The sequence below is a fragment of the Poecilia reticulata genome, linkage group LG19 (assembly GCF_000633615.1).
Source record: "Poecilia reticulata strain Guanapo linkage group LG19, Guppy_female_1.0+MT, whole genome shotgun sequence".
NCBI lineage: Eukaryota > Metazoa > Chordata > Actinopteri > Cyprinodontiformes > Poeciliidae > Poecilia > Poecilia reticulata.
This window is the reverse complement of record NC_024349.1, coordinates 19873202-19900818: the sequence shown is the minus strand read 5'-3', so window position 1 is coordinate 19900818 and position 27617 is coordinate 19873202. Positions and strand designations below refer to the sequence as shown.

The 27617-nt window shown below is 41.2% G+C and overlaps 1 protein-coding gene across 2 annotated transcripts in view; it reads right to left on the bottom strand.

Moving 5' to 3' along the window:
* Positions 1-569: 569 nt before the first annotated feature.
* Positions 570-27617, bottom strand: part of prkg1 (protein kinase cGMP-dependent 1) — a 46671-nt gene continuing 19623 nt past the window's right edge. Inside the window, exons 3-18 of one of the 2 annotated variants that reach the window (XM_008437699.2) lie at positions 20391-20504; positions 14094-14199; positions 13742-13805; positions 13586-13663; positions 13405-13499; positions 12755-12820; positions 12005-12079; positions 7767-7863; positions 6180-6319; positions 5907-5996; positions 4754-4895; positions 4396-4559; positions 4194-4316; positions 4047-4109; positions 3908-3974; positions 570-3799 (exon numbers count right to left, since the gene is read on the bottom strand). In XM_008437699.2, the coding sequence (XP_008435921.1) occupies positions 3701-3799; positions 3908-3974; positions 4047-4109; positions 4194-4316; positions 4396-4559; positions 4754-4895; positions 5907-5996; positions 6180-6319; positions 7767-7863; positions 12005-12079; positions 12755-12820; positions 13405-13499; positions 13586-13663; positions 13742-13805; positions 14094-14199; positions 20391-20504 (1583 nt within the window). In that variant the 3' untranslated portion in view covers positions 570-3700. Of the gene's footprint in view, positions 3800-3907; positions 3975-4046; positions 4110-4193; positions 4317-4395; positions 4560-4753; positions 4896-5906; positions 5997-6179; positions 6320-7766; positions 7864-7987; positions 11921-12004; positions 12080-12754; positions 12821-13404; positions 13500-13585; positions 13664-13741; positions 13806-14093; positions 14200-20390; positions 20505-27617 lie in introns of those variants that run through there. The other variant, XM_008437700.2, reaches the window with a different exon arrangement.

Here is a 27617-nt window from a genome sequence, read left to right as displayed (position 1 = left end):
TATCACTAGCATGTTGTCTTACTTTGACTTGCTCCATTCCGTATACTAAACATAGTTAATCAATAAAAATAATTAAAAAAAAGCTAAAATGCTTGTCCTGCAAGGTAGTGCACTAGTGGGTGGCAGCCAAATGCTAAGTTTGACTTAAGCAGTGAAATGCTAATATATTTGCTAATGTTAATGCACTGGTGCACTGACCTGGGAGAAGGAAAAAGCTAAAATGCTTATTTTATGGAAAAGGCTATGGAGATACATTGTTGATATTACCATTATAAAATAACTTGCAATTCAGTATTGGCAAAGATCAATATAATTTTCACAGACCGTTGTTGTTAGCAGCTGCTGAAAGTAACTAAAAAAGCTACTTTTAATGTAACTTAGTTGCTTTCCCAATCAAGTAATAAGTAATCTTACTAAGTAACTTTTTCAAGGTGTAGTCAGTAATCCGATTAAAGTTAATTTTTCAAAGTAACTACGCCATCTCTGTTTACTGCAGATCAGCTGCTAACCAAATTACTATCTTATGTAAGTGAAGCTTCACTCGACATTTAAATTCAGCAGATTTAGAATATGATTTGACTTTGCTTCAGTTTATTCTGGAACCTTTTATTTTTCAAACACATCCATAGAGCTTGGCATTCAGATTTCTAACAGTCAGACTCAGAAAGGTTATCTGGACGTGAAAGCAGAAAGTTTCTTCAGCTACAATTGTAACATAAATATTAAATATATAGAAACTATAGTAACATATTTCTTAATATACAAATAAATCACMAATAAACACAAAATAGCATCACTTAAGTATACATTTTTTTTTCCTTGTGGTCCAAAACTAAACTTTAATGTTCCAACATGACCTCACTGACATTGAGAAACAGAGAGGTTTTATCATGTCAGTGCCTCTAAAGCACTGGCTGACTGAAAACACATAAAAGGAGCCGTCTTTATATTTGACTTTTCTGAACAAAATAAAAGTCATATCATTTTGATTGTTACTGATTGAGCTCTACCATGCCCTCTGCCGGCGCAAACCGCACACCGTTACCACTGGCGTCATGCAGAGACGTCACACCACACGGATTGTTTTACAAAAATATTGCAGTAAAGTCTGACTGATGATACAAAAGCATTATACAAAATACATACAGGTGTTCACTCTTTTAAAAACGGCACAAAATACAGAGATCAGATATCCTCGTTTGAGGAATGGAACATCAAAATTGCACAATTGTTGAAACTATTTCACATAAACTTTGTTAGCATGCAAAGCTCCTTGCACGTCATCGCTTATTTTGCTGCGGCCACGACTTTTTCAACCGTGATCTTAGGCTTAATGAAGAAAGTTGACATTTAATCCTCGTCTGATTTGAGGTGGGATTGCGTTTGACTTTTCTTTAAAAAAAACCTGTATTTAGTGGATGAATCAGGAGTTGATTGATCAGAGAGAGAGAGAGCAAACCTTATCATCAATATTTGTCATCATCAGTTTCAGAGTTAATTTCAGTCTGCAGCAGAAATCTTGAGTTGTGTAAGGAAGCAATACGAGTTAAAGGTACAGAGTTTTGTAAACATAGACATCTAGTGGCACAAAGTGAAAACTACAGCCTACTGAGTAGATTGAAGTGTCTACAGAATGGAAGAAGGATTCCAAGAGTTTAGTTCATTTCGTTTGAAAGTGAGAGGGCTGGTTGCTGTCACATAATCCACACATCACATTTAGGCACAACGGGCAAAAAACTGTGAATTTAAAGTTTTCTCAGCACCTTTAGAGAACTACAATAGCAACATTTACCCACCAGATGGTACTACAATGCATCCGAAATGCTTGAGAACCAACCTATGGTTTTCTTTTCTTTAATAGAAACATCATCTCTGACTGTTTTTGTAATTACACCTGTCAAGTGGAAAGTTTCCAGCTCAGCATGGACATTGTTGACATTCGTTCACGATCTTTGTGTGATATTAGACCTTCATTCAGGAATTGCCTGGAACTGAGTGTTTGTCAAATTCTGTAGATTTCAGAACGAGCAATATTTAAATTATTGACACTGCCACTGGAGCAAGCATTATCAGAAGAGATTGCTTCAAACTACTTTACACGTGTACTGACCATGCATACCTCCCAAACAACCACCTGAAGAGGAACAGAGACATGGAAGTGCCTGTATATGTTGGAATACTCAAGAATGACACCAAATATCAGTTTCATGCTGCAACTCAAAGATTAATTGTGTCAAAACCTGCAAACAGAGAAGTTTCAAAGCAGAAACTTGTACTGCATCCTCAAAGTTTCTTTAGTTTTTAGAAAGGAAGTCGTGACTGAAGGCATTAAGGTGGCTGTAAGGAAGTTATTCCTGCCACTGGAGGCGTYGTATATAAGCCGGCCCTCAGTTAGAGAGCTGAATGTGGACTCACTCTTCAGCTCTGATTTATTAATGCACAAATGGGCTCTGAGGCTTTGGGCAGTGTTGGACTTTGGCAGGTTAATAACAAAGCAAGTTTTCAGAATTCTACCAAAATAACGTTGTGATGCACTAAGTTTAACTATCAGAGGCCTGGGAAGCCATTCTGATCTCAGTTCATTTACCTTTCAATGACGAAGAAAGGCATTTTTGTAAGGTCAACAGTTTCACATAATCATTTCATTATTATAATWTTTTTTACCATTTTCACTCTCTTGTAACTGACAAAATCAGATCTCATCCAGTCAGTTTATGCCTTACATAAAAAAAAAACTTAACTCATCAATAAAGTATACATTTTTTTCCCTCTACTGTCTGACTTCTATTCTACTTGGATTGAGTAATGCTAATTATTTGCTCTATTTCCAGGGAGTAAGAAATTAAATGTTCTGAATCTTTTTTTATTTTCAATTTATTGAATTTAATAAATCAATTATATTTGAAGTAATGTAATTTAAACACATAATAATATTAAATAATAAAATTTGTTAGTATTTAAAAGAGTAAATATTTAAAATATTTATTTGCGTATTTTGTTAGAGCTGCTCAATTAAAAATAATTATACCTCCCAGGAAAAGCAAGCTAAACCTTGTTTACAACCCCAACCTTGTTGATAAAAAAAATAAATAAATAAAAGATCTCCAGGTGAGAAGATGTATTGTGAATAACATCTTACACATTTCAGAGGAAGCAGATGGTGATTCAAGTTCTGTCAGCTTTCTGGTGGGATTTTTAAAAGCTGAAAGAGATGCTAAGAACCAGCACTTTTTGACACAAACTCTCAAGAATCACTACATTTGCAGCCGGTTCAGTGAATTTGCAGTAACAAAGTGGGTTCATGGAAGTCCTCTGTGGTCCATGTGATGAAAGAACTGCCTCAGAGTTCCTCTGCAGCCTAAAAGACAACTCAGATTCTTAGAAAATTTCAGCAGCCATCTGTTTGTCTCAACTGTTCATCACGCCTCCCGTGACTTCCCAGAACCAGAAGCGAGTCAAGAAAGTAAAGCCACAGGGGGTAAACCCCCAGCTCTGGACGCTGAGCTGCTTCATTGCTCAACTCTTCTTGAATGAACAGAGCTGATCTGCTGCATCGCTTCGATCTTCCAGAGAACCTTTCTCCATGCGCTTCCATTCACACTTGGACCCAAGTTCAGATTGAGAACAAACCCGCCACAGTTGGCTTCTTCATCCTGGCGGGTCTCCAATTTTAACACCGTCTCAAAGATGCAGACTCAGTTTAGAAATCATAGTCCCATCCTGAGTTATCGTCGGGCGGCGGCTCGTCCGTGTCTTCTGGAAAACTGTCAAAGTTACTGGTGTCGATTGGAGAGGACACCTGGAAGCAAAAGTACAACTCAAGACCAGGAAAACGCCCCCAAAAAACAGGCTCATTCGGAACATTATGGTTACAATCCAAGTGGATTTTGATTTTCTCCTAACCTACCTTGGGTGTGATGGGTGGAGTTAGTGTTCCTTTCTTCAGTCCTTCCCAGTTGAATCCCTCGAACCACCTGAACACACAAACATTCAGTTCATTTCCAGACGATTGAAAGTAAACATTTAGCTCACTGTAGCTCTCTTACTTGTGCTTCTGGATGTCCTTCACTCCATTTTTCAGATTTCCTAGTCTCTCCGATGGACTATCCCTGCAGACACGAGGAAGACATGACTAAGTAGTTGATTTGGCGTCAGAATTAGTGAATTGTGTTTTAGGAAACAGTCCATGCTACCTGCAGAGCTTCTTGATGAGGTTGGCGGCATTCTTGGTGACCTTCTTGGGGAACTCGATCATGTCAATGCCTCTCAGTATGATGTTGTACGTTTTCATGGGATCTGGACCTGAGAACGGAGGACTGCAGACGCAAACCGACATTGTCGGACTCCGAACTGGTCATTTCAGATTTTTTTAATTTCAGGTATGGGAATCCCTACCTGCCTGTCAGCAGCTCATACATCAGGATCCCCAGAGACCAGTAGTCGGCCGATACGTCGTGACCCTTGTTCAAAATGATCTCTGGAGCAACGTATTCTGGTGTCCCGCAGAACGTCCATGTTTTCTTACAGAATCCAATCTTCTTTGCAAAACCAAAATCCACCTGCAAAAGGACAGTGCTTTTTATTTTGCTTAGTTGGACACTGTCAAGGAGTTTATTCCCTGACACCAGTTACATGACTGGAGTTTCTTGGAACACCAAAAATTTAGATTCACAGATTCGGTTCATTCGCCAAAAGCGGTTGGAGCTTTTTGAACATGAGTCGCAGGTAGCCTGCGTGGATCTGGTGGACGTACCAGCTTAGCATATCCTCGGCTGTCCAGGATCAGGTTCTCGGGTTTCAGGTCTCTGTAGATGATGCCTTTGGCATGCAAGTAAGCGAATGCTTCAACCACGCAGCCAGTGTAGAACCTAGTGGTGGAGTCGTCAAACGAACCCCTGCAACCAACAGAGATGCAGAAAATGATCAATGCATTTGGAATTTGGAGACATTTTCATACCAGTCATTATAAGATTACATAATACAGACCCAATATGTGAAGAATATGTTTTGTTCTGTTTATTCAAATATGTAAAAAATTAGATTTGTAATCATTTTGTTGCCTATTTGCGGTTTAGAACTGATAAATTCACTTATTTGAGTATTTTTTTAGTTTATTTGAAATGTTACTCCAAATTAGTTGCTGAAATATTTGCATATTTGTTGATTTTTATATAGAATATAAGATATTCAAAATAAAATGCAGTTTGGGAAGCAAAAATAACAAAACATAATATAATATGTTATATACTATTGGGTAGTATTTGCAAAGCAGTCAACTCAGGGGTGCTATTATTATTTATTTATTTATTTATTTGCTGCTGTTTGGTTATACTTCCTAGAGCAGAGATAAGATGGATTGTATTAGCTTCTGTAGTAGCGACAAGATGGCTTTGACTGTTCTTATTAATTCATATTAAGGTATATTTGGTGTTTGAATCAATTCAATATGCAGTTATAAACATTTAGAGACATTCTCAAGTATTCATGGCTATTAGCTCTTTGCAACCTGTTGTGGTCCCAATGAATACTGGAGATCCACTGTAAACTTAATTAAAAAAAAAAGAATTTCAAATATACGTTTTCACTATAAATCGTAATATTATAAAAATTAAAAAAAAGACAATTATTTTTTCCCGAATTTGTTCTGTAATTCATAGAGTAATTGTAAATAAGCTAAACTAATCTAATACAGATATTAATACTAGGAAACAATCTAAAACACTCTCAAATAATAATTATACATTATGTAATATTACAAAAGCGTCAGAGAATATATTCTTGACATAAATAGGTGAATGATGAAGTAATAAATAATTTATTTTAATTAGTGGGTAATAATTGTGATGACAGTAAAATTAAAGAAATCTTTAGTCGGTCAGGTATCATCTTGGTGACAGGTTTCATACCTGTCTCTCAGTATGGTCCACAGCTCTCCACCCAGACACGCCTCCAGCAGCATGTATAAATATTTACTGTCTTTAAACGTCCGATACAACCTGAACACCAAGAACAGAGTCACAGAGGGAACCTGACATGTCTGCAACTTTACTTACATCAGGACAAATTCAAGTACTCATTTAAGGTTAAACTAGTATGCTTTACTGGCACCTTTGTCTTTTTTTTTTTTTTTTTTTTACATTTATTATTTTATGAGACATAAAAACACGCAGTTCTCTGACCTGACAATGAAGTCTGAGTGTGCCTCGGTCATGATGTGTTTCTCTGCACGGATGTGCTCCTGCTGCCTCGTGTCCACAATGTGACGCTTCTTCAGGATCTTCATGGCGAACGTTTTCGCCTCCTCGTTCTTCAGCTGCACCTAAATAAAGACAGCAAATACAGCAGGGCAAGAAAGCAAGAAAGATCAATTACTACAAAACACTTGCAGTGTGACGTCACAGCACAACTGCCAACCTGCAGAGAGAGCTCATATGTGTTTTATTTATCACTTTGTGCAATGTCCGAAAATGACCAGCTGAACACCTATTTGCTTTCCCTGCATGAGGTTCTTTTCTGATTTCTGCTTTTGGTTGAATTTGGCCTGCTTTCTTTAAATTATCCTTTTAGATTATACCATTGCTTATTTTAGAAACTTTTTAAGCGTTCTAAAGTTAAAAACTCAGGAAATGTGCTTGAGGGGTGTCAGGATCTACTGAGTGTTCATGCTGTAAACACCGCGCTGTGCTTCTTGTAGGACATGACACAATCTATTCCTATTCCTGGACGGATTCTCCACTTCAGGACACCTGAGCTCCAACCCCAACCCGTGACGCCCCGATCATGCTAGCACCAGCGGAAAAACACTGGGAACTGGAGCCGGGTTTCCACTCAGAGGATCCCAGCAAAGACAAATCCAACTATGTGCTTTACTTTGGTTTTACTGACATGTTGGAAACTTCATTTTTTATTATTATTATTAGACAAAGAGGTGTTTTGACTATATGTAAAAAAAAGTATTTTATTATTATTGTTTATATCAAAAAAAATATACTGTGATGACAGGGAAGAGCTCAAAACAAAAATATTTCTAGAAGATTTAAGGCCATGCTGATGTAAAGGGAGTAAGCGGACCTGCAGAGTCAGATTTTCAGTTACGATGATGTCATTAGCAATCCATTTGGGTCAGACAGGCAGTCTGGAGGTCATAGTTCACCTTCTTACACTCTGAATGACTAAAAATACTTCAGGAGGACCCCCCCAACCGCCAAGCCTGGAATCTAATCTGTTTTTGGGCAAACCCGCAGCAGGGCTTTCCCTTTAACCAACAGTCACCTCCAGCCCCGCCTCCTGTCCTAGAGAAACCGAACTCCTTGAGCCGCAGTGCGTCAAATGCCTCATCCCTCCATCCTCTCCACTTCCCTCAACCCAACCCAGAACATCCCTGAGCCTGTTTTGGTCCAGGATTGCAGGTGTATGACCCCCTCAACCATATTTGGACTGGTTTCCAGTTACAGATGCTGACACTTTGCTATCACGCAGTGACAATGAAACAGTTTAAAATGACTCAACAAATAATTAAACGGTCCGGAACTGGATGTCTGGTACAAGTTTCAGACATGCAAGTTCAGAAGCATGTCTAAAACTTGTTCATCCCTGTTCAGAAACTGGTGTGGAACAGAGAGTTTCTGGTTCATTATTCTGTTAGAACATTGACCTCCGAACTGGCGATCTGTCCGGGATGTATAATGGACAAGGACAACCGGGTGTAGCCAATGGATCAAAGGGTTGGATGTTGACTAGTAAAACACGTACAGATCAAGACGTACCAGCTCAACTCTTCCAAAGCCTCCAACTCCCAGAGTATCAATGATGTTGAAGTCATTGAGCTTTAGGCTGGAGAAGAAGGCGTTCTCAGCTTCGTACCTGACAAGATAAACACACAATCATGTGGTGGGAATGTCTTTTTTTTTTTTTTTAAAGGTTCATTGCAATGGAGAATACAAGTGGATAAAACCTTTCCAGTTAATCAAATACCCTGCTGTCCTACCTGTAGCACTTTACCACGTGGAAAAATGGAAACTTCTTGGAAGTCTGGATGGAGAAGGAAGTGATGGGGAAGGAGTGAGAGGGGGTAGAAGGAAGACTGGGGAGACGTTCCCGCTGCCGCCTCACTGGGACGGGAAGCAACTCTCTCATCTCTGAAACTATTTTGAATAAGGTCGGAATAAGGAAAACAAATGTTCTCCCTGAACCGAGAGGGTGAATCCGCCTTTAATCGGTCGATGACTATTTATGAATGGAACTCAATGCACTGGATTCTTCAGATGATGTTTCAGTCGTTATTCTACGAAAAAAAAAAGTTCTCACGTAAAGACGTGAAGACAGAGAACCGGAGCAAAATCTGGAACCTCACGAGAACGTTCGGCAGAGCGTCTGCAGCAGAGCCGTCTCAAACGATGAGCTCCACGTCCAGTTTACATGGTGCGGGTAGCGCCGATGGCAGCAGTAGATCAGCAGGGTTCTGCTGTGGAGGTACCGGCGCGGCGGGGAGGTTGCCGGGTCCTCCAGAGGTTTGTGCATCAAGATAGAGAAAGCGGCTGGTCCTGAAGTGAAGGAACTGCTGTCAGAATCCAGGAGAGACTGAGAACAGCATCACCTCCAAGAAAATCACTTTTTTTGTTTCTCTGACTGATACGAAGAGAACAAGAAGGTCTGAAGCGGAGCAGTTAAACTGAGGACACTTTAAGGACTATAACCCAAACTGAGGAAAGGCTCTAAGAGGTTTTGGTCAAAATGAGACTCAGGTCTGCAGCGGCTGAATCCTCCAGGCTGGAACAGCTACTAACACGGCGACCTGAGTGGTGGGAGTTGCTGCTGCTAACGGGTATTTTTAGGAGGTGGAAACATTGCTCAGAGGTTCACCCGCTAAAGGAAGGTCAGTCATTGAGGAGGCTGGCTGAGTGACAGGAGGCTGCAGCACAGACTGTCCCAACCTGAAAATTAGAGGACACCCAGGTTTCTTCTTCTGGGATTATCAGAGACCCTCACAGCTTGCTGCGCATTTCCGTACCCATGGATCAGCTGTGGAGTCATGTTTGTTCCTGCCTTCAGTGTGAACGAGGCTCTTTTATGTTTGCATGCACCACAGGTGTTATACACCTGACATAACTTAGGGCTGTTAATCCTCCAGACTCTGACTTTAACCAGGCCAATAACTGTAAGCGTTGTGTTCCAGCATCGCCATGTCCTCCCAGAATAACTCGCTACGAGCTGACAAACAACAAAAAATATTTTGTCACAATGGCAGCTCTAATCCCTTTGCACGTGAGGGTCAAAAAGGGTTTAAGCCAAAGCTCTATATCTGAATCGTACCAAGCCACGAAATCAGGTCACCTGGTTCTCAACAGATCATATAATCAGAATAAAATAAAAAGAAGATTCTTTACTTTTTCTGTTGAGTTGACATCCCAGCACATTTCTTGGATTAGAGAGTCCATTACTTTGTCAGCATTTTAACTGTTGAAATTTATGACAGGACAATCAGAGAAAGACTTAACTAAACTTGCATGAAATTGCTGAGTAAGATAACTTTCCTTACTGTACTTGAATGAAGCGCGAGACTCAAGGTACAACGTCCTTTGGACAGATGAGATCAAAGTAGAGTGGTTTGGTCATAAAGCACAGAACCATGTTTATAGAAAACCCTAGTTAGTGCTGGTTGAGGTGTAATGAATGGGCTTTTTTCTACCTTCTCCTATCTTTGAATTGACCAAGAACCACAACCAAACAATTCTAGAGTCAAATGCGAGGCTGTCTGTCTGAAACATGAACCTTGCCCACACTTGGACGTCAACTGGACGATGATCCCAAATACAGCAACTATGGCAGAATAGCTAAACAAGAACAGAATCAACATATTGCAATGGTCTGGTCCAGTGTTTCTCAGTTCCAGTGTTTCTCAGTTGCAGTCCTCGGGGGACTACAGCCCTTTGTATGTTAGACGTGTCTCTGTTTTAGATCACCTGATTAAAATGACTGCATGGTCTTCTCTGCATGCCATCAAGTGGTACAGAAGCCTGTTAATCACCCACTTATTCAAGCCAGGTGTGTGGCAAAAGGGAAGCACCTAAAACATGAGGCCTGGCATTGAGAACCACGGGATCTAGTCAATGTCCAAACCCGAAACTAATGTGAACAGCGTCCTGGGACCTCTTGGAAGTTTTACAGAAGAATAAAAAAGAGACTAATAGAATCATCATATATCTTTTGAGAACAATGCTTCCCATGTTTTCACGTCTGGACCAACAGACTGAAGCCTCTTTAGTTGTACATGCAGGACCAGATTACTTCCTGCAAGCACTGGATTCGGGTTTCTGCAGAAACAGTAGCTGCTGTTGGCGAACACTTGAACGGTCTAAAATTAGTCGGCGGTGGTAAGAAAGGGATTTGGACTTCACAGCACACGAAGGACACACAAGGATGAATCAAACAGAGTAAACCAAGCGGCTTCAAAAAGCTTAAACAAAGGGGAGAGATTTAATATCAAAATACAGCACGAGGAGATTTAGCATCGTTTCTGTAGTTTTATCCTTTTCATGTTCTTATCAAGCTCCGTGTGAAATTGTTTGCGGTAATCCTAAAAAAAAACAACTCTCACATAAATTGGACATATTTGCATATTTAACACTTTTTCCTGGCAGTTAGGAGATATTCTTAAACACCACAAACAAATCCCACCAAAGACTTTCCGTCAGCTCGGATCAACAGAAGCAACCTAAACCAAATTCAGGTCACTGGTATGGAACAGAGTTCGGCTCAGAGCAGAGCGCCGGAAGGGCAAACGCACACTCAGGTTGCAACCTCTCTGTTTTCTGTTTACCGTTGCCACGGCGACAGCCATGCGCAACAGTCGAACAGTCCAGGTTTGCGAGTGTGTGCCATATTAAATCTATACCATAAGAGGAAACACATGAGCGTCCAGCTGCAAAGTGTCACATGACCGGCAGTCGGTTGACTCCTGACCGTCACTGTAGAATCTGCTTGTTTACAGCAGCAGCTGAACCCTGATTGGACGAGTGACCTCGGTCCACAAACGCCTCTGATAGCGGTCCTTTCTCCACCTGGTAGAAGTCGGACTGAATTATATTCCAGCTGCTGTACAGATACATTGACATGAAGGCTTTCTAAATATTTAGCTTTACCCGAAAAAACAAATAAGCAGACACTTTCTAATTCAAAACAAGCATGAAGTACAGTTTTATTTTCCAAAAATGGGGTCAAGGTAGGTATTAAAAGGTATGTCTGGATATGTTCATTGATTCTGATGTCAGAACTCTAACACCATTTTTTTTTTTTTTATAGAGTTCAGTAGTAAACACGCCAAAACAATAATCAAGCCTACTGAATACAAAAGCATCCACCTGTTATGGGTCTATTTCTTAAGGGAAGCCCTCGATACTCGCACTGTTTTTTATTGTTTTCTATTCTGTTTTTCAGGTAGCAGTGACACCCACATAACGGTCGACCCTTGACAAAGATCAGCTCGAGGGTTTGATGTAATGGCGGCAGACAGTCTATGTGATTAAGTGGTTTAAAGAATTTAAGGTGAAAAAAGACGAGAATTGTAGATTTGCCCACCAGATCTGGGTTGTTATTAATAACAGTACTGGAGGTGTGTTTTCGATGCAGGTTGCGCATTACTGACATGTTTTACTCTTTAGAGCAGAATGGATTCAATGCCAATTTTATGCGTATCGCTCTGTAACAAGCCCCCTGGGTTGCCTCCTGCCGTTTCTCAATGCCCACTTCACTTATGAAAGCTCACATGAGCGCCACGATTAGGGATTAACGCACAGCCGGAGACAGTTTAACGAGGGCATCATCGTCACACCAACACAACAGAGTTGTTTAGGGAGAGAGGTTTCTGGTGATGAAGCTGTAAATAAAATGTGTTGCTTCATCAAGAGTTTTTATTTTTATTTTTATTTTTTTAGAAAGCTCAGCTGAAAGCAGAGTGAAAACTTCCTGATAACACTGCAGACCCGTCACTGTCTGACGGACGTACTTGGCTTTGGCTTCAGCGTCCTCGTAGACTTTATTTGAAACGTCGTCCAGTCCACCAATCAGGTGCTTGAATGAGCTGAAGAGAGAGAGAGAGAGAGAGAGAGAGAGAGAGAGAGAGAGAGAGAGAGAGAGAGAGAGAGAGAGAGAGAAAATATATATATATTCATTTCAATAATCTGAGAACCATCATGATGTTCGGTCCATTTCAGAAACATGCTAGCAGGACAGAGCCCCAGTAAAGCTGAAGTCAGTGAGGTTAGATTAGTGTTGCTCTTAAAGGACTCACTCTGCCTTGAACCACACAACATTCCTGAGAGAACCTCAGCAGTGGAAAAGGAAAATCAATGTGTAAGACTGAGTTTTAACAGCTGTTGAAGATTTATAACTCCCTCTGTAAGGACTCAGATTGGTTTTAGATAGCAGTTAGGAGCCATGTGAGGAGGACTACAATCTCCAGAACAATCCATCCATCCATTTTCTTTTACACCCTTGTCCCTTAGTGGGGTCGGGAGAACAATCCAGATAGGTTTTATTACTTATTTGCAGTAATTAGTACATGTCATTTGCCCTGAAAGCCAGCAGAGGGCAGTATTGACTTAAGAAAGATGGACCAGTTTTTTCCACTGTTAAAATGCAATGTTTGGAAAATGGTCAGCTTTAAAGGAGCATCTTAAAAAGACTAATCTGAACCCGGGGCAGACAGACTTTGTGTCCAGGTCTGTTTGGTTCTGAAACTACGGAGAACACTCACTCTCTGTCGATAACCAGGCAGGTGACAGGCTCAACAGCGATCACGTTGGCTGTTCTCACGTCTTCCCTGTAAACACACACACASARACGCACACACACACACGCACACGCACGCACACACACACACACACACACACACACACACACACACACACACACACACACACACATATTTACAGCATCATTGGGGGTTAAACCACCAGCCCAGCAGATAACTGTATTCAGAGCACTGGGTAGTCTGTGACTACTCATAAAGTTCTCACATTAAGTAGACTGTCTGAGATCAATTCAAATATGTTCAAAATTTTGCAAAAATCACAATTTTCAAAATATTCTGTCACGACAAACCTTTTCATCGACTTCAAACGTCTTTGTTTTCAAACTTATGCAAACTTCGAAAACAAAAATGGAGCAAAAGTGGAAAAGGCGTATGTAAAAAGAATTCTGAAAACTGTGCAGCGCCTCGTGCACATGGACATGAAGCCAGGCAGCGAGCTGTCCATCAAACTTTTAAGAAGAAGTTGCGTCCAATGGGCTGACAGACAGACATGGAGGTGTTTGAACGGTTGATTGTAGGGAAAAGATGCTTGGATGACTTGATGGAGCTGAAAGGTGGAGTGACATTGGTTGTCTAGGGCAACATGGTCTTACCCCTGCAGCGCTCGCTCTCCAAACCAGTCTCCTCTTCCGAGCTCCCTCAGGTGAATGGCCTCCTGATTGGCTGAATCCCCCTTAGTCACATTCACCTACCAGGAAGTGTGAACTAATCAGCAGGTTTTCCTAACATAAATGATGATGTCACAGTCATTTAATAAGAGGAGAGCGGACGAACCTTCCCCTTGCTGATGATGAAGAAGGTGTCTCCTCGTGCTCCTTGTCGGATGATGTACTCTCCGTCGTCATAGTGAGTCTGGACACAGAGCAAGCTGTCTGATTGGACGATTCGCAGCAGACGAAGGAGAGACGGTGAGTAAGATGACGGACTCACCTCCTCCATGACGTCCGCCAGCTTACTGAGGGTTTCCTCTGAAAGACCCTGGAAGGTTGGAACGCTGCGCAGAAAGAAATTCATTCTTAATTTATCTTAAATCGTAAATTCTGCATTTGAAGTGTTTGGGTTGCTTCAGTTCTGAATGCTCCCTGAAAAACATTAAATATTAAAAAGACATTTTCTGAAGGAGTCTGCACTATCAGCTGCTGCATCTACACAAGGGGAAGGTTTTGCTTTGGAGAACTTTCGCCGTTCAAAACAACGAATTTAATGAATTAAAATGGTTCTGGAGCCACTGACTGTATATGTGCGCGTGTTGATGAGATCGCGCATCTCTTAAGGCAATCACCTCTTCAGGAAGTCCATGTACTCAGAATGTTTGATGAGTCCGGTTCTCATCATGATGGTCTGAAAGCACTGCCGGTCGATGGCCCACAGCTTCACATGGATCAGAGCTGAAAAACACACAATGAGAGCTGAAACACAGAGCTGCTGGTTCTGCATGTACATGCTCAGAGTTGTGTGCACGTGGGCTTTCATGTTCATCTTTAAACTGTGTGTTAGCATCAGGTGAGACCTGAAATCGTGCCACGATGTGCGTGCACAAAACATGCACAGGTTGTCATGGAAACCATACACTTCTCTGTGTGTGTGTGCGTGTGTTTGTGTGTGTATCAGATGTTCAAATCTGCAGTCCAGGTGTAATCAGGCGTTCAGGTTCTGTTTGTGACCAACAGACAAACTTTAATGTGATCTGGGCTACTTTTATACTGTGAGCACTGAGTTGATGTTGTTGCCTAGTAACAAATTTTAGTCTGTTTAACAGCAGGGGGCTTTTTTTTTTTATGTAACGAACAAACACCGGACCTTGGTTTCACATCGCTCAGCCTATTTAACACGTCTGTGAACATCAGTTAGTATTTATTTTTTTGGTGGTGGCATATTTCAGGCTCCTGGTGACATCTTCTGTCTGAGATCTGCTGAAACCCGTCAAACCTGCGTTAGAAACTTCAGCCGAGACTGAGAAATGCTGCAATAGGGAAGCCAAATTCATCACTGATGGAGTCGCCTGACTAACCACATGGATTTTATTTTCAAGTCATAAAATAACTAGAAATCTTTTGGGGGAAAAAAGGTTGAGAATACTTCAACGTGTTAAAATGATGTTGGTTCCTGAAACAGACATCAGTTTATTCCACATAATGTCTCACTTTGCTACTGAAGCGATGCTTTAGAACAGGGGTCCCCAAACTACGGCCCGCGGGCCGGATCCGGCCCGCCTCCACATTTGGTCCGGCCCCCTGAACAATACCCGATAATATTCAGATTTATTTTTTTTTAATTTACCATATTTTCCGAACTATAAGCCGTGTATATGTGGATTTTTCTTCAACCACCAGGGGGCTCTTTAGCAGGAAGTGAATCATTGGAAGTCTGGTTACTTGCGCACCAACACTGAGCCACAAACAACAAAATGAGTAAGAAACAGATCAGATGTCTTTGGAAAGTGTCTTTGCAAAGGGGAAAAGGCCCAGAGAAGAGACAGCAGAATGGATTTATCCCGGACTGGTAGGTGAGTCCCACATTACAAGCAGCTCTGCGTAACATACCGCGACCGGCTGCTAATGAGGCAATGAAGCTTCAAGCTGCTTCGCCACGTAGAGACCAAGCAGGCTGTGGATATAAGCAACACTTCGGGTGTTATTGTCTCCCATCACTCCCAGATCGGACACTCGTTGCAGAGAAACAAGCTCGGGGCTCCCGTTAGTCATTATCGTGAGTTAAAATTTTCATGAAAGTAATATGTTCGTTTTTTGTGGCGCTCCTGTATATTATTTTGAAGGGATATATAAACGTTACCATAGCGACCAGAGTCAGCGCGTTTGGGCTGCGGTGGAGAGGAGAGGAGTAGAGCTTTTGAGTCTTAAGTCTGGTTTAGACGGAAAGATTTAAGAATTGTCGGCTGATTCTCCAAACCTCTGTGACCACAGAGCTGATAAAAGTCCAACAGGTTCGATCGGTTCGTGTGTCCAAGGCAGGAGCAACACGAACCGATTCCAGTCACGAACATCCCGATTCCAGAGGATAATCCAGTAAAACCCCCAACATAGCAGGAATTTAGAATAACCAAACACGGATGACGATGTAGAAGCAATAGTGATAATTTGTGGAGTCATTTTAAGAGATAAAAGATGTAACAAAAAGAAAAGGCGGTGGATGAAAGACGACGGAAGTAGCCGCTCTATTTGCTGCACTATGATTTGGAGGTGGATATATTTTTTCATAGTTAACATTTTTAACTGAATAAACATAATAATAATTTTTAGATTTAATAATAAACATTTCCACATATCATCTCCGATATCTACCCGACTCTCGGTTGCGTGACATGTCAGCTGTTTGGGATTCCCCTCTGTTCTTACGTCACCGCGCTTTCTGATTGGCTACCTGTCACATTCAACAAGTTGTATTCTCGTTCCAAGTCAGGGAAAACCCCACAGGCTGCGATAAAAGGGCCAAGCAACCCAAATAGGGCATATTCAGTATTTAGTGGGAACACCAACATGCAGAAGCCTTATCTGACTGTTCATCCCCCTTCCCCCTCTCCCGGGCCGCAACAAAATGTCCAAGTCTTGACCGGTCCGCGGTAATAAAAAGGTGAACCACTGATTTAGCACATGCTAGTAGCAACACGAAGGATCAGCACTTTTACTGTTACAGTTACCGYTCGGAAACTACCGTAATCAGTTCAGTTAAATCTAATCTTGGCAACTTTTTTCTTTTTCAACCATAATAAATGTGATATTCAATTGACCTGTTATGACTCAGATTTTGGGTGTCCGCCCCCCTCTGCTGCTGCTGTATCGTTGTGGAAAACCGGCAGAGATATCTGAGGCTTAGATGTATGTTTACTGATTAAAAAAACAACAAAAAAACAACTTTGGGGTTATGGCTTATGGTCCAGTGCGGCTCATAGTTCTGAAAATACGGACTATAATCCTTGGATTTATTCTGTGAAGAACCCAAAGAGGGTTTTTTGATTGTGCTTTCTGGAAAACAATATATATTTACATTTAGGCACTCCTGCAGTTGTCACACTTTTTCTCTTACAAACTGACTCCGGCCCCCCACCAGAAAAGGAAAACGTTATGTGGCCCTCACAGGAAAAAGTTTGGGGACCCCTGCTTTAGAACAACAAGAGATCGTCTTCGATTGAGTTCAGATGGTTTCTTTCTGCGATCTGAGCCTGAAATCAGATCGTAGCCAGAAATCAGACTGGAGTCAAACTTACAGACCTTGGTCTGAATAAAACCAAAATCACCAGAAAACCCCTCTGACGCCTGTCTGTGACAGAGAGGATCAGCTTTCTCTGAGGGCTCTGCTCCACGGTGACGATTGGTTCAATTCCCCGCACAACCGGAACCGAGGAACAGGGGGTCAGGAAATAACTGTGACTGAGCCACAGCAGAATCTTCGTCCTCCTGAGGAATCTGTGGTAGTTTCAGATTGTGCCACAGTCGTTCATCTCGGAAATCTCTGAGGGAAACAGCAAAACCTGACTGAAACGAGAAGGAGAGAAGGAAAGAAGGAAAGACAGAAAGACGTGGAGGACGGATGGAAAAGTAGGACAGAGGGAACACAATACGAAGAACAGAATAAATTTAACTGGAGTAAATGGAGCAAAGGAACTGATAGTGATTTAGGGGGATGAATAAAAGAAAAAGAGTGAGTGTAAAATAGGAAAACTTGAAAGCAAGGGGTAAAGACAACTCCAAGCTTAGGAACTGAAGGAAAGTGCTCACAAATTCACGAAAGGTGAGCCAAAACTTATTACATCCCATAATCCTCAACAGGTCCACTGACAGACCTGGATGCCATGGTTACGAAGCCTCTGCCTAAAGTTGCAGGCAGTTACTGTGGAGACGCAGGAACTCAGAAACTTCCTGCACTTTAATGATGTTTGAGTTGAGAGAGACTGTATTTTTTATTTATTTTTTTTAGAGAGCACCAACACATTTATTTCCGTCAGCCACAGCAGTGAGGATGGTTCTCTGCTTCCCTGTCACTGTGAGGCCTCCAGGCTGCAGGATGGAGAGTAAATGATCACATTCAGAGGTTAAGTGAGTGTGATTTTGTGTGTRTGGAGGTCCAGAAAGCACAACGTTTGTGTGTGGAACCCAAACTGTGCCTCTGTGTGTTTATCGCAATGTGAGCGAGTGTGAGGGAAAGAGAAGCTCTGCTGGGTTATAAATAAACGCTGTGCGGACATGTGGGCGCTAAGTGAGGAGGTTTCTGTGGGTAAGAGCTCAAATCAGCATTAAAATAATTTTCTGAAAGCCGTAAATGTATTTTTGCTTTTAATAAAAAACACTTTACTGGAACCTGGAAACAATTGTAAAAAACGTAAACAGGAGCATCAAATTCAGATCATGTTCTTTTTTTTCTTCTAAAACCTTCTGGATAATTCTGAAGATGCTCCTGGATATAGTGGTGGATTTTCTGAATCCATGTCTAGCTGGACCAACTCACCAAGTGAAAGCACTATAACATGCATATGCTGTTTCATAACCAGTAGAAAAATCTATTGGGAGTACGGTAATTAAGCCCTTTGTTTTCAATGGAATGATGACTATTTATTCGAGAGCCTTTAATTCTGGATGGACCGCTCCAAAAATGTTATTCCCTTCAAACATTAGGAACTTGATTGTAAAATAAAAGATCTTCAAACTACTTCAAATCTAAGACTGTGTGAATCATTTTGACTTTCATTTCAGTTTTATAGAAAACTGTGAAAGAAACAATACAAACTGATGCACAACAGTGTCTCCCTTTCCTTGGATTCTTCCCAGCAAAGGTCCCCAAACTTGAGGTTTAGACCCAAACACCAAGTGGTAGGTTCCACAGATCAATCCATTGACCTATTGACTATACCCACATATCGTTGCAGGGTTATGTGGGCTAGAGTTATGGCGCTTATCTCCAGTGGTCTTTTGGGCGAGAGGCGGGGTACATCCTGGACAGGTCACCAGTCCAAAAAAGGACAACACAGAGACAGACAAATCAACCAATAGAGACACAAATTCATACCTAAGTACACTCATGATGAGGGGTAATTTAGAGCGATCACGATTTCTTTGAGGTTTTGTTTCTGACTTAATTGGCTCATTGCCTTGATGGTTGCAACACCTAATGAAGATCTCTGGCGAAGATCGAGGAAAGAAACCATCTGAGCTCAATCAAAGACGATCTCTGAGAGTGATGCATCACTCTGTGACATCATTGTAAAACACGAGTTTCAGCAGCAGCCGCGTGAGACATGATGTGTAATAAACTCATCTCAATTTCAGCAGTTAACACCACTGTTAATCCCCGCATCATTTTTCCATTTTTTTTCCCCACACAAAGATTTCCAAATGTTTTATGACTTGCAAATAAAACCAGTTGGCTAATTTATCTCCTTCTCTGAAATCTCTCTGTCTGAGCTGAGTTTTCTTCCATTCTGAGTAATGTAGATTTGGACTTTAGAGGGAAGCTGGTGTACCTGGAGAGAACCCACGCATACGCGGAGAGAAGATGCAAATTCCATGCAGAAAGACCCCATAAGCCAAAAATTGGAAATTTGCGCAGTGTTCTCAGATGGGCTAAGTAGAGCCGTTGACATATTTTCTTCTCTGCCAGTTTTATATTTAGACAAAAAAAAAGATACAAAGTCTGAAAACCTTTAGGCCAGAATAGGCCAGACGGAGGCTCAAACACGTAGGGGAAGAATAATTTGTTGAGGTTTGAGTCAGCGCAGTAGTGCTGAAGCATAATCAGATCTGATCATGAAACTGAATATTTAGAGCCGTGTTGTGAAATGAAACGGAGGCGATTTAATGGAGCGGACTCAACGTGTTAATGTGAGAAACAAGCAGAAAGCATCTGAAAATGCAAACAAATCATGTGGAACCCAGCCCTGTTGCCAAGAGACGCACAGGTGCCAAAGCGGGTTGGCCGGACCGGATGGTGTTGCTTGGCAACAGCTGCTTAGCGATCGTTCCACCAGGAAGAGCTGACAGGAAGTTGGACGTGCACACTTAGACACGGCGGTGCTGTCGGATGGTGTTCAGATTCGTTTCTTCAGCTGAACTCTGATCAGCTCCCTCTGGAAGCCCGACTCTTCCAGCTCCGTGTTGGTGAAGAAAACACCAGCAGGGAAGCTGATTCCAGCAGCAATATTTCAGGGTTTCTTTTTTTAACTCAGAAGCATTAGAGTCACATCAGCTCAATGCTGCCAACTCTCTCAGAATCTCTAAACAGTTTCTTTGGATTCCCTCCTTATCAGGAAGAGAATCCAATCGAATCCCAGAAGAACGCACAGGAACCCTACCATCTGCCGCCTCAGTAGTCGGTTTGAGGCTAACGCTACAAATTGGAAGTTTAAATTTAAGCCTACAGAGCTGGAAAGAGCGATCCCCGCGCGCTGTTTCAGTTTAACCTCCTGCAGAGATGTTGTTCGTGATACCCAGGCAAACAGCTAATTTAATCAACAACAGTAGACTGTCTGCTGGTTTCAGCGTAGCAACAAAACAACACCGGGGGATCACCTCCATTTTTTTTTTTTTTTTACAATGTTGTTCCTGTTGATCTCCAACAGCATACTCACTCTTGACCGTGGCGGTCCGGGTGCAGTTGTAGAGGATGGCCAGCTCTCCGAAAACTTTCCCCGGTCCCATCGTGCACAGCTTCATCCCCTCTTTGGTCACCTCCACCTTCCCCTCTGGGTCAGACACACAGAAGACAATCTGTCACTGTCAAACAAGCACTTCTGCCCAGACGCATCATGGGAAATATAGACCTTTGGTATTTGTCGGTCTCAAGTCAACATGTAGAAACTTTCTCTGGAATCATAACTCATACAGAGTCAATAAACCAATAAAAACTCCTCTCAGCAGCCTTTTCAGAACCAAAAGAAAAACAAAACTTAAGCACTTTAGTTAACAGCAAAAGTTAAGGTCACGGTTGATGACAAAAATACCTTCTCGGGCCATAAAGGCTGATTTCTTTAGCTGAGTAACTTCCATCTCTGGAAGTGTCCTACAATGGATATATGCATCAGTGACTTTCAGTAACAACCCCCAGAATAGGGGCCCTTCCTCAAGGTCCAGTGTCCTGCAACTTTTAGATGAGTCTCAGCTGAGTCAATTGATCAGGTCATTAGCAGGATTTGACTGAACTGAGGAGCTAATACAGCTATTTGAATCTGATCTTTTGAACCAGCTACATATCTAAAAGTTATAGAATTGCCAGCCCTCAAATCTAGTCCTTAAGGGCAAAGAAAATCATTGCTTTATTTTTATTTGGTGCAGAGATTTTAAGTCCTTACTGGATTTGAGGACCCATATCCTAGAAGCTATATCTGTAGTGTAAGCATTGAAGTCTTTGTTAGTCCAACTGAATGTTTCCCTCTCCAACCTGAATATTTAGTTTAGACACAGCTGACTCGACTCTGTCGCCACAATATGTGCTGATCTGATTGACTTAAGTGCTGTCCAATCAGAAGTCTTGGTACGTTTAGGTGAGAACACTTTCAGCCCAGAGTTTTTCATAACCGTGTGTCACTTTTCTTTGTACGACACAGGGTGCTTGGCATTTGGACTCTGGCGTTTCCGACTGACACTAATGAAGACGGATTAATGCAGCTGGGAACAGAAATGTCAGGGCAATCAACAACACAAACGCACCTGCATGATGTGGTCCTCTGTGTGAACTGGAGGTGCGTTAAGCAACATTCAGGGAACTGACGTAACCTTAAGACGGAGCGCATTTGTGTTTAATCGTCTCCCTTTGACATTAACTGACATATAACGCCAGTGGACACAATCGATAAATCAAACTGCCAACTGATCACTAGAACATCTCAGAAGATTAACACTCATACCTACAGGAAGACGGAGAAGCAGAGCTAAATTGACAGAGAAATTGTGAACCAAACTTGGTATTTTTATTTGTTACTTGAAAGTCACAATTGTCTGTTAATATTTCGACAGACTGAATTTATGGTGCGCCATTAAATCTGAGACCTGGGATCTGGAAGAAGGTCAGAGGTGAGTCTCTGCCTCATGCAGTATCCTGGTGTTCCTGACTGATGGCAGGATGGAGCCAGAGATGAAAAGACGGATAAGGCTCCATTTGCAATAATGAGGGTGTTGCGCCGGACTATCAAGGTCTATCATCTATTATCAAGAAAGAGCTGAGCTGGAAAATAAGGCTCTGGGTATTACTGTCCCATTTGCATTTCAACCCTCCCCTATGGTCCTGAGATATGGATTATGACTTGAAGAACCAGATCCAGGATACAAATAGCTGAAATTAACTCCCCCTTTAATGAAGACTGAATCCTGCCTTAGGGATAAGAAGAGGAGCTCCGTCAAGGAGAGCAGAATTGCTTCTCCTCCACTTCAAAAGCAGTCAGCCAGCATGATTAATTTGATTTTTTAAAAATCCTCCATATGGATGCTTTTTAGATGTTGGCTCTAAAGAGGAGATCCCAGTACAGACCCAGATTGTAAAACCACTCTGGTTTCTTGGGATCCCCCAGAGAAAGGAGCTCCATCTGAGAGAGGGACATGTGAGTTTACATACTTGACCTTTAACCTATTCAGTCCCACTGAGGACAACTTGAGGGTAAAGCAATGATGGCTTAATAGATTATGGGGATATAAATGTATTTTTAAACCGTTCTTATATTTGTGCTTTTCAGCATCTTTGTAACAATTTTTTATCATTGGTGCAGTAATGTTAATTCTTTCTCCACCAGAGGGCACTGTTGTCACAGCTAAGAAATGCTATCCCATAATGGCTTGTAAGAAGAAGAGTCACCATTCGAGAATTAATGCTGCGTCCCAGATACCCCGGATGTCGGAGATGGGTTTTGATGCCACATCGACGATAACAATATTCGATTCAAGAAGTCGGAATTTCAATATGGTGGCGCTCATAGGTGTTGCTTGTTTAATAAAAACATCAGTTTAAGCTTTACTTAAACTGATGTTTAAGTAATCAAACCCCACTTTTAATTTCTTCAGTTTAAAGTTTCAGGTGCTACATGTAACATTGATTTTAGACACACTCTTTCGTGTAAAATTGAGATGCTTCCAACTCATCTGGTTACTGTCCATGCGAGAAGCGGCCATATTGAAACCAAGTCAGTTTCAATATGGAGGCAGTCCCAGTTTCTCATTACGAAATGCAACTTTGTAGGGCATTCCAGTTGATTTTTCTTTTTCAACTATAAAGTTGGAATTTTGTAGTTCTGAGTAAAACTGGGTTGCAGCAGTAGCAACAGAATGTAAACATAGTGACAAGACTGTGTTTAGTCTGTTTAGTTTAGGAAGTGGGTCTTTCATATAATGTATCAACTATCATTGCTTTCACCGGAAAACCTTTCAAAAATGGGAATTAAACTTCAGAACAGAAGCTTTTTTAAGTCCAGGAACATGAATTACTGAAATGTAATACAGACCAAAGCGAAAGACAGGTAGTCAGGGGAAGACTTCAAGTTTTATGTTTTGAGGTGAATTTTAGAGGAAATCTCTCCCGGCACTGGCGACTGAAGCTTTAGTTGTACCGTCGGTGAGCTCCACCTCTCTGCCACAACACAGGTTTAAGGTCTGGCTGTTTGTGTTGCTGCAGAAGAGCTGCAGCAGATTTCCTCTCGCTCAACAGCAGATTCAGTTCAGATAAAAACGTGATGACTTATGGATCTTTTCCAAGAAGGAAAGATGGAATAGTCTAAGCTGTTTTTTTTTTTACCTGCTAGGAGAGAAATTATCTGCTTGGCATCTCACACACACGCACAACAAACAATAACACGCACACACACGGAGCAATAATTAACCCTGCTGTGTCTCTAACACACACACAGCAGATGGAGACAATCGTTTTATCGAACAGGATAAACACACACAGGATCTTTTGCCATAATCACAGGCTGTAATGATCATCGTGCTGAAAAAGACACACATACACACACGCGCGCGCATACACACGCATTCATCGCAAGCTGCAGCTGAACCCTCGTCGGGTGCTCCGAGATCTGAYTCAGATCCTCCAGTAGCTGAAGGACTAAAGAACCAAAGAAGAAGAAAAGTCGGTAAATGGATCAGACTGGATCGCCTTTCAACATTTCTAACAGTCAGAACTGGTCTGTGGGGAAACATAACAGCTATAATAACATCAGTATGAATTTACAGTAAACACGGTTACAACAACCCTTGTTTGATTGTCTCTGCACGTGCTGAACGAGAATAAATTAACTGCTGCAGTATTCMTCCGTGATCATGTTTACTGTATGTTTGTATTAGAAATATCAGACTGAGATTATTTTGGGCTTAACGACTCAAACTGTTAACTGCTACTGCTTGTGTTGGTGCCCAGTGCYTTAATCTCTTTAAGCCCAACTGTGACTGTGCACACAGTTTCCTGTGTGACTGAGAGTCTTCTGTTTATTAGAGTCTCACGATTCCAGAAGCGAAATCTAACMGAACTGGAAACACGCAACTGCTTCTGCTGATTTCAGCCCRACAGCGGAAGAAAGGAAGAAAAGAGCAACAAGAAACAGAAAAAGAAAAGAAGGAGCAGGAGCTGCGCAAGGTGAGAGGTTTGGACTGCAGCCCTGCAGCAGCRTCTCCTCCTGTTTTCAAGCCAGCGAGCACATTGCGAAGTCATCACATGTTAAATATGGCTCTTCTAGAAGTTTCAGTGAAAAATCAGCTCATTTATATTTTAAAGAAAAGTTCCTTTAGAAAGAAAAAGAAATGCTGAGACGTCTGTTCCTTCCTCCCTCGTCTGTGTTTGGCTGCTAGTCTAAACTCTCTGCGTGAACCGAATTATTACACCTGAGGATGTGTTCCCACCAGGAAAGTCTGCTTTTTTTTTTTTTTTTTGCTTTCTTCCACTGCAAACAGAGCCACGTGGGTGACGATCGTTGCTCCAATTTGACAGAAATTACTTGCTGTGTTTTTGTTGTGTACAATTACATTGTAATATCATTTTTAAAGTAAATAGCAGGTCATAAATACGCTGGTTCCATCATGAGATATTTCTAATTTTGCAAAGCTGTCAGTAAAAACGAAAGCTGGGAGCAAAAAGAGACAAAGTGCAGAAAACGGCAAATCAGGTACGGCTTCGGTTTTATCAGCGGTAGCGCTAGCAACTGCCCGGCAATAGTGGCTCATAAAGTCCAAAACTACATGGAGGCCAGTCTGTGTTCACACCAGAAGTGAACCGCACCAGAGTTTGCTTGAAAGCAGACTGGGATTGACTCAAAAAGCGGGTCTCGGTCCGGTCGTTTGGTTAGGCCAGATGAATAACAGAACTGAAATCGGAATTTACAAGCAACCTAAAAAAAAAAAAAAAACAGGAATTTCAGCTCCTGTTTATGTTTCTCTTCAATTAAAATCCACAGCATTCCTCAAAAGTTCCGTACTTTAACAGAAGGCAGTTATCAGAAAAAAACGGCACGACGGTGCATGCTATTAGCGGTAGCATTTGAACGATTTTCCCCTCTCTCTGCCAGTCCGTATCACTTACTGTAACAGCTGCATGGCCAGTCAAATCTCTCAGTAATTGCCACACTGACTGAGAGTTTGACTTCTGCCAGGCTGAACTGAAACATGCGCCCACACTTGTCCTTTTGCTGCTCTGTCACTCTGTCCACCTTCTCTATAGAAAAGGGGGGAAAAACACATTCTGTGCAGTCTGATGTGAGATTTTTTTTTTTTTCTTTAACAGCCACAGTGAACGCTAATGTCTACAACCAAATGTAACAATGTGACTGTACACATGGTTCTGGTATCATCATGTACGAAGCTGTACAGTGTAGGGCTAATATGTTGAATATTTATTTGGATTGAGAGATTTTTTATTTTTTTTAAAGGAGTGAAACTAAAACTAGGACCTTTGAGGGGTTCTGACTAGAATATATTTACAAAGTTGTATTTTTTATCTTAAATGCTAAATCAGTATCAATATTTTCTGTATAGTTTTGACGTAATTACTATGTTGTTCTTTCAGCAAATGGCCTTTTATGGTTAACAATTAACCAATTACCATATTAGTTGATGATTATGTCAATAATCACTTCATCACAATTAATCTGATTAATCATTCCAGCCCTATAGTCTGTAATAATCTGAATAGGTTTGACCCAAAGACCTGCTTGACGGATGCACATCTTTTACTCGATCAGACGAATTTGTTTTTAGTGATTCAGCCAGAACTCGGATCCAGGTGAGTCACAGAAGCAGCTGCTAGATTCTGGCTTGACGTTTGAAACCAAAATCTGTTTGCTGCTCCAGAAAGCCCGAAGCAGTGCGCGTGTGTGTGTAATCACTTATCCATGTGAGGAGCCTCAACTGCTCTCACCACGACAAACAAACACGGATCAGAGTGAGACCTCCTCCGCTCATGTCTTTGTTCCTGTAATCACTGTAAGGAAGAAAAGCCCAGCGGCTGAGGCTTCAGGAGCTCATTACAGCAGCAGGAGAGCTTTCAGAACGACGGTCGGCAGCAGAGAGTAGGGAGCCGCTAAGCGCTGCGTCTCCTTAGCTGGAGTGAAAATTAATTCCAGCTTTCGTTGCAGGTAATGGCAGCTTCTCGGCCTGAAAGAAGATCGTCTGAACAAAGCGGAGAGCCAGTTAACCTTCAGAGGCTTTAAAGAAAGAGGATGCGAGCGGCCGCTTCGCCGCTGCTCTCACTGTAAAACACCGAGGTTCTGTCTGGATTCTCCTGCTGGATTCACTGATGATAGATTTGGAAATGATTCTGCAGCAAATAGCATATTCACAAAAGCAACGGTCGGGTGATTAAATATGTCAACATAATTACTCTGACTGGGTAACAGGATAATAAGGGAGAGAAACTCAGGGCGATAATGGGGGGAATTAAAGATACAGGAAATCAATTTGTAAGCAATTTGTTTCATTTGTGTTGAATTTTAGTGAAACTCTGCTAAATATTGTAGTAATAACCTAATAACAACTCGAGAGTTTACTTATTCATAATAAAAAATAAAGCGCAGCGACATGCAAGAAAAGGTTATCAGTCAAAATTTCTGAAAATCTTTTATATTTATTGACACGGTTTGTTGAAAAGAATTTAGAAAATCATTTTGATAACTAACCATTTTCCTTTCCATGATATTATCAAATATTTAATTAGTTATATTCTTAATTTTATATCCTTTGTGTAGTCACAGGATTCAGTCTTTTTATGAAGAAAATTACCTCCATTACACTAAATTGTTAATGTTTAGCTTCAAATTTATTGTTCATTATTCACTTATAAATTATGTAGAAAATACATATTTTCATTGTGCCTAGCTGGAGTAGTTTTAATTGATTTGTTAATTTGATTTATTAGGGTTTTTTTTATTAATTGATGGTAGATAACATAATCACTCAACCACAATTATGCTTTTTTTTTTAAATGTACTCTTACCTGTGATTAGTTGCATCCTTTGCAGAAATACAGTCACTGACTGAACAGGTTTTTTTTTTTAAAAGCCATACGCTTCACTTTGTTAAAATTCTGATCTTATTTAAGCTTAATATCAGCTGCTTTAATCTGATCTCACACAGCTCAAAGACAGTAGCCTGGATGTTATCATCATGTTATCTGTCCCTCCACTTTTCTCACATCTTTGCTGAGCTGTCACAAATTCCTTCATGTCTTCTAACTTTTTTTTTTTTTTGTCTGCCATGCCCTCTCATGCCGTGACGCAAAACGATGAACGGATCATTTGACATGAACTGTGGATGAATAATACTCTGCGTTTTCAGGCTGTAACATTTCTCTCACCTAAAAGTTTTTGAGTTTTTTATGTTTCTAT